We start from the raw sequence: 11,796 nt of genomic DNA on the forward strand, positions 1-11,796 counted from the left end.
AGGATAGAAACACAAGTGGAACCATTATTATAGGAAACATGGAAGTACTTTTCAAAATGTGTAGATGGCCACCATAACACGTGATTTTATGAATAAACTATAAGCAGAATGAGTGTTTGGCCCAAATTATTCCACTTTTATAAGACACATCTGCTCCCAAGAGGATTTGGTAAAAGCAATCTAATCAAGATTTGTATAAACTCACATTTAAAACATTTATATTCATGCTATCAGAACACTTGTGTGTGACGAGTTTTTATAAATTGAGAATTAAAAATAGATTATCCTTGTACAAGAGGGCTGGTAATAGTTTCCAGCACTGCTATGGGCATAAAATGGGAAAATACAAATGACATAAATATTTAATGATGAGACAGTGGCCAATCTTGACAACATCCACTTTTAAGGGTGCATTTAGTGCCAGAATTATGGCCAACTGGACAATGTTAGAGATAATGAAAGCTCAGTGCCATTTATAGACCATTAGCCTGTTACTTTGGATATCCACTATACTAGTCTGCAGGGACAAAAGGCTGTCCTGTTTGGTGCCTGACATCTGTCTAAACACAGGTATTTACTCTTTAACTACACAAATTTCATTCGAAAAAGGATATTCATTTTTAACAAACTATATTAATTGGATGACTCTATAATTTCAGGCTTGGCTAGCCCAAAAGCAAAACATGTTTGGAAGCCTTTTAGTCTCTTGGCGTAAATCACTGAGTTTGGCTTTTTGCATGAATTTTGTGTTCTCTAATAGTACTCCTTTTTTTTTTTTTAATGAGTGACTTGATCAGTCCAGGGTGGAACTGGCGGACAGCATCATTTACACTGATTAAGGAAAACAATCATTGGCTGGCTCGCTGTGTTTCTGGGAGATTATTACAGATAGGAACTTTGTGTGCAAAATGGGATATGGATTTTAGAGGAAGAATATCTTGGCCAGAGATAAAGTGATACATCAGTCTGATGAGGAGAGTGAAAAAATGAGATCCTATTCTTCACATGTCCTCACTGCCAGTCTCATTGTATCCCTATCCATTTGTGTGGATTAGCTGGGGAGATATTGTGGGGCTGAGAAGTCTCCGGTGCTTTGAGTTGTCATTTTTCTCTGAGCTATTTTCCATTTAGAGGTGAGCTTTAAAGTGGCAGCCAAGACAAACACAGGCTCCAGAAAACCTGCTTCATCTACCCAAAAAAAAAAAAAAAAACGTTTATAGCTATACACATGAAATGAATACACATGTGCAGCAGATTTATCCTGACCTGCTGTTTTTATTGCATGAACTCAATTGTAGCTGAACAACAATTAAGATAAAACAAGCCAAGAAATGATGCAGCAATATTAGGAATGTAATGCAATGTGCGTATTTGTATCAGTTTAATGAATAAACGTATTCAGATAAACTTAATCTAGGTGTGGTCTAAACTGACCCTACTACCATGTCCCCCAAAGCACTGGGGGAAAAAAACACTATCAGTATCGTTACATCACTCAAGTTTATAATTCATTGTGCATTTTTTACTCCCACTCTCACAGTTATTATATTTGTTCCTATCCGTGTACAATATTTTTTTTTATTTCTTTGGTTCTGTTAAGATATACTCTAATTTATACCACCATAACTCAGACCAGACAGTTAATAAGGATGAAGGAATGACCACTATGGCTAGCACATTTGCCTCCCACCTCCAAGGTTGGGGGGTTCAATTCCTGCCTCCTGTTTGTATGTCCTTCCCGAGCTTGGAGGATTTCCTCTGGATTCTCTGGTTTCCTCCTCCAGGCTCCCCTCTGTAGGATACGAGGTTCAGAACACTGATAAATGACCACTGTACTTTTAGATACCAGAACATGATTTTTTTTATACCTGACCATTTGTAACTCCATGAAAGTCAAACATTTTTGCTGCAGTTGGCAGGATCCCAATCCCAAAGCACACCTCTAGTCTCAGCCAGATGCCCCGAGAACCTTTCTGGCATGCTTTCAAGAAAGAAAAAATAAAAATAAAAAATAGTGCACATCCTATTACATTGTTTTACACACATTATCTGTCAGTCCAAATAACATATTAATTTTTGGTTACATCCCTGGTCTTTGTTTATATGTTTATACCTCAATAACCTAGATACTGTACAACAGTTTCCTTTTAATTCGACTGGTTTGTATCATGTCTCGACTTATCATAGAAACCTCTTAGTAAATACCCTTGTAATCTCTGCAGGGACTTTAAAATAACACAGTAATACAATCCAAACATCTTATTTAGCTCATTAGCATTCATTATATTGCATCACATGTTTATTTGTTAATGTTTTTATTCACTATACATTGTGAATTTTGAGTAATAGGTCACATTATGTTTTTAGCACTTTTGTTGTATGTTTTATGGCATAGATAAACTCCAGAAGACGTTGTACAAATTGATGGCTTCAATGATTTCCACATCTCCCCCTGTAATAAGTCAGTTTCTCAGATTCAGGTCCAAAAAGAACCCAGTGTACAATACACAAGTCAGATAATCCACCATGATAAATGGATCCAGGGCAGAACACCAGCAGCGAGAAGAGGATTTGGCAACCTAACTCATAGCCTCAAAGACCAATCGCCTGAAGAAGAACTCTCCAGCAAAACAGGGAATGTAGCAAAGCACTGATTTCAAGCCAGGTGTATGAGAAGGAAAATGTCAGAGTGATATATCAGTCTCATCTGTTCCTGCTTCTAGCAGGTTTGCAGATGTAGAAGGAAAGGATATCTATTTGTAAACCTTTTTATCTATTTGTATATCTTCTTGGCTCCTATAGGCTTCAGCTAATTCACACTGTTATGAATATTGTTAAATCCAATCATGAATATAAACTCATTTATAGTAACCTTTATGGAAGTTATTAACTCAGTGCATTAATGGCTGTGGTGTAGTTGATAGATTTTTTTGAAGACCGAATAAAATCCCATTTGTTTTGTATGTACTGTCAGTTCCATAACTTTTGGCACACCTTAGAAGAAAGGACAAAATGTTGGACAAAGCTGGAGACACACAATCGCATAGGATGTCTCTGTGTACTCTAACATAACAATTTCTCTTCACTAGAAGTAAGAGGCCCAAACATGTTGCATCATGACAATGCCCCTGTGCACAAAGTGAGCGCCATGAAGACATAATGTGCCAAGCTGTCCTGTGTCCTGCACAGATTCCTGACCTCAACCTCACTGAACACCTCTGGGATGAACGCTGACTGCACTCCAGGCCTCCTCACTCAGCAGCAGTGCCTGACCTCACAAATGCTCGCAAATCACCGCAGCCAAGCTCCAAAATCTTGTTGAAAGCCTTTCTAGAAGAGAGAAGAGTGGAGACTATTAAAAGAAGAGTGGAGGCACAGTGCCTATAAAATTGTTTAAGAAGAAGAGACGTACAGGAGTCAGGAGCTGACGTCTTTGTTACACTAGTTTCCTAAATTAAATATTCAGATGTCCCAAAAATCTCTATACATTGGGAAGTTAACACGTTTTAGCAAAATGTGCTTCAAAATTTAACATTTAACATAATTTTCCAGATAAGATTTACAAATTGTGTATGTTCAGGAACAGTGCTCCAAATTTCGTTGTGTGCAGAGCTCTACAGTGACGATAAAGGCTTTCTATTCTCTTCTATTCTAAGATACAGCTCACAGATCATTTAAAGGAATGCATTCAAAGTACAACTACATGCATAACACCAGATGTGTTGACCAAGTTCATGAGACCATGAGTGGGAGAGACAACTTTGTGTGTAGTGGATGTTTTAGAAATAAAGTTACCTTTTGCTTAAAATGTCTATATTATAGCGTAAATCATCCCTGGATAAACATATGTACTTTAGTGACATCAACAACAACATACAAGAGTATGAGTGTGAAGTTACTAAACAGAATGACAAACAGCATACAATGCAAAAGCTACCAATTATAGAAAGCCTATGTTTTGTACACACCATGCCTCGATTGAGTATTAATTAGAGAATATATTAAAGTGGAGACTAATGCAACAGATGTTGATGCACTCATCAATCTCTCTTCTGTGGGAAAGCTCATTTCCCACACTTGTATACACATGCAATGATCAGTGTTAAATAATTATGATTTTCTTTTCTACTGTTACATCTAGTGTGTTCATTTATTGATCTAAACCTACGTATGAATTTCTATAAAATTGCTTTGTGACAATATCTACTTAAAAAATAGAACTGAATTGAATTTATAACCTGGACACGCCCCTGCACTTTTCTATAGAAAATATTGCATTATATACCAGTTAAATGTAGTTAATTAGTGGATATTTAATTAGTTTGTACCTTTTAAAAAAGAAAAAAGATGTACCTTAATGAAACATGGGTTACAGAAGATAAATCTGCTCCAGCGATGTTTACAATTAAACCGACTTCACATGAGTTGCCAGATTGGTGTTATAGAAGCAGACCTTTTATCGCATTAGGGAGGAAACACATGGCCGGTGCTTATCCTATTATTTCGGATAGTTTCATTCATTACAGATGATTAGTATTTATCGTAAAGTCTATTTTGGGTGTGCTCTAGCGAAATTGGGTGGGGTTGACTGTAAACTGTACGGTGTTTGAGCTTAAGAAATATAAATCTGGCAACCCGGGAGCAGCGAGTTGGACAGCTGAAAGCGACGGAGCTCTGCATTGGCTTTATTACTGAGAAACAATCACGACGAGAGCAGAAGCACAGGATGATAGCTGAAGCCTTTTCTCTCAATAAATATCAAAAGCAGAATATTTATTAAGAGATTCCAAGACTGACCTAAAGGTATAGGTTTGTTGTCTAAAACTAAACGGAGAGAAGATGAATGATATTAAAGTTGCTATTCTTGGAGGAGAAGGAGTCGGGAAATCAGGTAGGCTGGTGTTCTCTTATATCTTTCTTTTACTTACATTTTGATTGGCAATTTTTTTTCTGTCCACTCACGCATTGTTTTGCATTGACAGCCCTCATCGTGCGATTCCTGACCAGGAGATTTATTGGAGAATACGCCTCATCATCAGGTACACTCCTTTAGTTAACTGAATTCTTTTCACACACCTGCTGAGTCACATGATTTCAGCTACATCTCTCTGAGGATCGAAAATATAATTGTAAAACGGACATCATTATACTGTAATATGGTCGTAGAGTGCGTCACATTAAAGTTTAACATGTACATCGATCAGGCATAACATTATAACCACCTGCCTAATATTGTGTTGGTCCCCCTTTTGCTGCCAAACCAGCCCTGCACTGTGTATTGACACCTTTCTATCAGAACCAGCATTAAGGTCTTCAGCAATCTGAGCAACACAGTTTCGCTCCCCACGTGCATTAATGAGCCTTGGCTGCCCATGACCCTGTCACCGTTTCACCACTGTTTGGAGCACTTTTTTATAGATACTGACCACTGCAGGCCGGGAACACCCCACAAGAGCTGCAGTTTTGGAGATGCGCTGATCCAGTGGTCTAGCCATCACAATCTGGCCCTTCGTCAAACTCACTCAAATCCTTACGCTTGCCCGTTGCTTCTAACTCATCAACTTAGAGGACAGAATGTTCACTTGCTGCCTGATATAGATAATCTCATCTCGTTATTCACGGCATCTGTCAGTGGTCATAATGTTATGCCTGCTCGGTGTATACTATAATGAGGTCACAGATTGTATCACATTAACGTTATTAGCATGTCATACTTCTACAGCAATATGGCTATAAAATGTCTCACACTAAAGTGTAGCATTATGAGTATAGCATAACTGTATTGTAATGTGGCCATAGTATGTCACGTTAAAGTGTAACGTACAGAATATACTGTATACTATGGTGGTAGAGTTTATCACATTAAAGTGCAACATGCTTAGTGTAATCACACACACACTGGTGGATTACAGTGTACCATGTATAGTATATCATAATTATACTGTAATGTGGTCATAGAGTGCAACATTGGTCACATTAAAGTCTAGCATGCAGGGTATACCGTAATTCTATTACATATGATATAGTTTGCTATACAGCGCTACTATACAGGATGTTACATGTACTGCACTTGTTCCAGGAGTGTAGTATTTCATGAAAAAATATATCACACTAGACTAGAATATATTTCAACCATATGATATGCTCTGTGGTATAGCTCACTGATATACAGTATGTAATTTTATATAATATCTATTTCATAACACACTGTATGTCTCTATGATATACTGTCTCATACATCATATGTTCTTAAACGTGGTCATGGAGTAATTAAATACTCATTGTGTGTGTTAGACCAAAGGACCAAGATTGTGAACCCCTGAAAGTGAGTGGTAAAGTAGTAAGACATGTATCATACTAAAATATATAATGTCGTGGAATATCTCACATCATGGAGTGTGCTCAGTTGTGCTATGAAATATTGTCTGTGTCAAGGTGTCAAGGTGATTGGTTCTATCGGCATAAAATAATTCATGCACATGCTTTAGTTAATGCATTTCTAATCAAATAACAGGGTTACACTAGCTTCTTTCCATGTAACAGCAAATGTGTGTGTAATGAAATGGTATACCCCACTGAAGGGTTGTTCACATCTAGACATGGTTGTCTGACATGGCTGCACCAACATTACATGTTTTACATACAGTGTTCTATATTTAAAAGTATGTCATCAGGGAGAATACATCATACTAGAGTATATCTCCAAGTCAAATTTTTTGATAACTTGATCCTTTGGGCTAAAAAGCTCTTACACTGCAAACCAAAAGGGAGCTCAGCCAAATGCCCATACGTAGTTATTTAGTGTGATCATAAAATGTAGAAAATTGCTAGGTGCAGCAAAATGCATTTGCATGACTCTGTGAAAATTTGTTCTTGCTTCCAGAGTGTATATACAGAAAACGCATGTCGGTTGATGGAAGGCAGATGAATCTGGAACTTTACGACCCATGTTCCCAGGTATGTGTTTACAACAGCAGTGAAAGCAGCAATAATGATTACAATAAAACAGGGTCCACAAGATATGAGATATCACACCCTCATAAAGGTTAATAGAAGGAAAATGGGACTGCGAATACGATATGGTGTTAAAATGCTGTAATGAAAAGCAGTGCTTGTGTAAGGATATTTGAGTTTTATTCCCAGACACTTGGGGGTTGGGGTCTGATGCATGGGGTATTTGCAGAACCTCACTATAGAATGTTTATTTTGGATATAGTTTGTCGATGCAAATTGCATTTAAATTGTGCATTTTAGTGGTTAAATAATTGTGGAACAGAATTCCATATGGGAAAAAAACTAAAATCTAAAAATCTCTCTATATTTTCTGAGCAATGAAAACAAACATCAGTCAGTTTTTCTTCTGCAACAAATGAACCCAGGGATGTACCTGAGTAAAATGCTACCACATTTAATACAAGCATACTGGTGTATATTTAGAAAGATGTAAACTAGTGATTTATTTGTATCATAAGTAATCTATTATTAAAGCAGCTAATTTAGTTATAGATGGCCTTTTTCTTAGTTTGGGGAAATTCACATCTCTATTTTTGTCTTGTGTGATTTCTCCCAAGCAATTTTAGGAGAAAGATGATATGTAAGTGAAACAAATGTGAGAATGTGAAATTCATCTCTGAGATATCAAACTTTAAGCAAAGAAACATTCACTTCAGGCTAAAGTAGCAATTTTCTGCCACTGATTTATAACCTACTACTGATAAGTACATGTTGAACTCTATAATAACTGCATAATTGACTACCTTTGTGTGCAGCTTTCATGAGCACAGAGACTTTGTTATTGCCTACAGTGCTAATTAATCCCTCTTTTTAGCTGCTATTTGTTATCACACCACAGCAGCAGATCACCTCAAGGTATGCAGTAAAATAATCTATGTGTTCTGTTTCTGTCTTTGAAGCCCTGTGAGGGAAAGTCCACTCTGAATGAGCAGATCCACTGGGCTGATGGCTTTGTGGTTGTATACGACATCAGCGACCGCTCGTCTTTCATCACAGCTACAGCTATCGTGCACCTGATCCGAGAGCTCAGCCTGGGAGCAGCCAAAAGGTACAAGTGTAAACAATCATATGTAGACCTGGAGGATGGAGCTATTTTTAATCCTCCATTCACAATTGCTTGATGTGCCTCTGCTGTGTAGGCATTCAATAGCTGACCAGGAATCCAGCTCGGAGTTTCATTATAGAGAAGAGCAGAGAGGCTCGAGCTGCCTGAGGAGGCTGAGTGGGCGCTTTGTTAACGCAAGGACTGGCAGCTCAGCCTGCTCATTTATTTTTGTCAATGGCTAAAGCCGCCTACATTTTTAGCCCACATCTTGTTTGGCTTTTTAAATAGCAAAATGGATCTACGAATCATTCTAAGCTCTGGCAGTGAAGCTATGACTGAATGTCAAATAATAAACGTTTTCCTGTTTGCAATCAATCAGCTGATTCCTCATCATAAGCATGGACTGAGAAATGTTTAGTTTGGTCATCACAAAGAAATCCAAGGACTGTCCAAAATGGGCAAAGTAAAGAAGAAATATAAACACCATAATCAGGATAAATCTGCCTTAATCTAACCAATGTTTCTTTTGAGTTTAGCTTTGAAGATAGACTACCTTATTTGTACATGGATTCCAAATGAAAAGTTGTAAACAACGTATAATTCTCACACAAATTCTCATGTACTTTAATGTAAACGTTTCATCTATCTTTCAACATCCAGACAAAACTTTGGACATTATTTGTAACACAAGTCAACTTCTGTCACTAAATGATTTCTTAACCGCTCTAGGGAGTCTGAGTCGGTGGTGTTCTTGGTGGGAAATAAACAAGACCTGTGCCACATGCGTGAGGTGGGCAAGGAGGAAGGTCAGAGGTTGGCGACTGATGGCCGCTGTCAGTTCTTCGAGCTCTCCGCTGCAGAGTGCTACCAAGAGGTGGCGCTTATGTTCACAAAGTTGGTGCGCAACGCCAGCCTGAGCGGGAAAGCTAAAGAGCGCCGGCGCCGACCCAGCGGCTCCAAGTCCATGGCTAAACTCATCAACAACGTTTTCGGCAAGAGGCGGAAATCAGTGTGAGCAAGTTCCAGATGAAAAAGAGACATGCATGGACGCTTGCGGTGCCATGATATTAAGGGTTTCTTTTAGCATCTTACTGGAGTGCACAGAGGCTCAAAGATCAAAATGGTTATTTCAGCTACTCCTACTGCATGCAATTATCTTTAAAATGTCACATCAAATGATAGCAGTAGCATGTTTTGGAGTGACCATTTTTGATTGACATGCTCCATAAATGTCCTATAGCTGTGCACTCTAAATGTTTCTCTGTTGGACAAAACATAAACCTGGCAAATATGCTACATTTCCAATAAGAGTATGAGCAGAGAGTTGAACTATAAGCAAGATGTGACCTTAGTATTATAGGGTTGAAGAACTATTTTGAAAAATGGGTGTAGAGAAGTGTTTAGCCTTCTAGAGTTTCTAGTTTCAGTTGACATTCTCGCAGATGTATATACTCCAGAAATGAACGTTTACATCTCAAGAAGTCTGTACTTTAAGTTGCAGGTTTTTAATGTCTTGAGCTTGTACCTTAATGAGAGACTATAAATGACTTGAAATGTCTTTATTCATTCATTCAGCATCCGGCAGCCCCTTTTTTCAGATCATAGGGGCACATGGCACGCACAATATCACACTGATTCACATCTAGGGAATTTTTTAAGCTCACCAAACCACCATCGCCATGTTTTTTCAAAGTAGAAGGAAACTGGAGAACCCAGAGGAAACCCATATGGACATAGGGAGAACGTGCACAGAAACTCAATAGAGACAGCATCCTGAGCTCAGGATTGAACCAAAAATGACATTTTAACCAAAATTTAGATATATATTTGTGCTGGCTGCCTATGTTTGTACATTCTGGGTGATTACTGGCTAGCAGATGGAATTTATAGAATTTATATATTCTTTGTAAGCCTGGAGATAAAACTTTTTAAAATATTTTTCAAATAAACAGTGGGAGAATAAAGTAGTTTGACGTTTATTCACCAAAATTCCAGATACATTCTTATAATACTGAGGTCACATTATATAGTCACAATGTATGGAAATGCTCCTGGCATTAAACTTGCTGCATGACGGTTTGTGTTATGCAAAGGCGTAACGTCAGGAATGACAGAAATTCAGGCCACAGTTTTTGCTGTAATTTTTCCTCTCAGTGTCGTGTCTTGACAACTCATTAACGTGATGAAAAATGGACTAGTTTTTATAGAATGTAAACTTCTCTGAGTGCCTTTCTGTAAACGTTTCTGTATGTTTGAAATGTTGTCACCTTACATAGAATAAAGTGAAACAGCTTTCACCTTTGCTCTCGACCTCATGCGCTACACTGACTCTTCTTTCTGCACTAGTCAGCAGTGTTTTGATTGCTTTGGCTTGTTTTGCTGTATAAACCTCACTAAGCTAATTTTAGAAGTAAGCACTGCAGGGCAGAGCAGGGTGAGTAAGCCAATTAATTAAATAAAGGATGATCCTTTGGCAAGAAAAACAGTGTTTAAAATGGTTACAGTTTGTTTTGGGTTTTGCACTCTCTAAAACTGACATTTTCCAGGACATATAAAGCTTGGATTTGGACTCCTATTTACTTCCCATAGTGTTTTTTTAGTCCAGTATCTTTGTGAATAGTAATGAATGTCTAAAAAAAAAAGAACATTAAGTCCACATTATATGATATGATCATTATAGTCATTATATGGCAGGCTGGTTTAAATGGGCTCATATGGCACTTTCAGATACATTATAAGGCTTTGTTTTAGGTGCATATATTAGATCGTTTGCTGTTAACTAACGTATTGGTGTTTATTATTACAAAAGCACACCCAACAGTTTATAGAAAATATAAAAATAATTGTGAAGAAGTAATTGCGAGGCTAGGGCTGATTTCCTTCTAGCTCAGACTGTAGATTCATACAGTCATGACAGTGACAGTTATGTTCATCTCAATTTTAGCTTATTTTTTCAGCCCATCTCTCTGACTCATCTGCAACATGTCAAGACATGAAATACAGCAAACATAGTAAAATATAGGTTAAGGAAGGCGAGCGTGTTGCTCTGTCATCCTATCATCCCCAAAATGGTTATGAAGGTGTGAACAACAGTGTTATAGGTTTTGTGTTTTCCAAACATGACATAAACCCAGTATTATGAACTTAAAAACAAACAAGCTGCCTATCTATTTTTGTGTGTATGATAATTTGAACAATTTTTTTTACACTCAATCTAAAAACACTTTGATGGTTAGTCGAATGACCACCCCTTTAGTGAAGTCTCATGTTTTTCTACTATTTCTACATCTTTAAAAAATCCATCTATGTGATAATAGTAGCACAGATCATATATTTACCATGTCTATGACAGTCTGCACTGTACAAAAGAACCTTAGCAGCAAAATAGAAAAACAAAATAAACATAACAAGGGTTTGCTTGATGATTCCACACGTTTAATCGTCTTCTAATGGCTGCTGTTAGTGCCTTTGCACTTTTTGCTTTTATTAGCAAATTAACTACTATCACAATAATAAAACCGACCACGTTTACAAGTCACACTCCAGTTTAATTGGCAATAAATCTTACTGTTTAATCATACTGTCTTTATCAGTCAGCACTCTACAGGGTAATTATAATAAAATAACAAAATGGCAAGAAAAGTCAATAAAGGAAAAATCTTTGGTGATTTGGGGAAAAAAATCACTAAATGACTAACATTTGTGTGCTAAATGGTGTTTGTAATTGTCATTAGTAG

At 37.4% G+C, this 11,796-nt stretch overlaps 1 protein-coding gene across 1 annotated transcript; it reads left to right on the plus strand.

Moving 5' to 3' along the window:
- Positions 1 to 4,616: 4,616 nt before the first annotated feature.
- rergla (RERG/RAS-like a) lies at positions 4,617 to 10,369 on the plus strand. The gene is made up of 5 exons (XM_058417773.1): positions 4,617 to 4,891; positions 4,983 to 5,039; positions 6,884 to 6,957; positions 7,914 to 8,062; positions 8,789 to 10,369. Exons 1-5 carry the CDS (start codon positions 4,840 to 4,842, stop codon positions 9,072 to 9,074), a joined length of 618 nt encoding a protein of 205 aa, XP_058273756.1. The 5' UTR covers positions 4,617 to 4,839; the 3' UTR covers positions 9,075 to 10,369.
- Positions 10,370 to 11,796: the final 1,427 nt, after the last annotated feature.

This window comes from Hemibagrus wyckioides, linkage group LG19, assembly GCF_019097595.1.
Source record: "Hemibagrus wyckioides isolate EC202008001 linkage group LG19, SWU_Hwy_1.0, whole genome shotgun sequence".
In the NCBI taxonomy this organism is placed as follows: Eukaryota; Metazoa; Chordata; class Actinopteri; order Siluriformes; family Bagridae; genus Hemibagrus; species Hemibagrus wyckioides.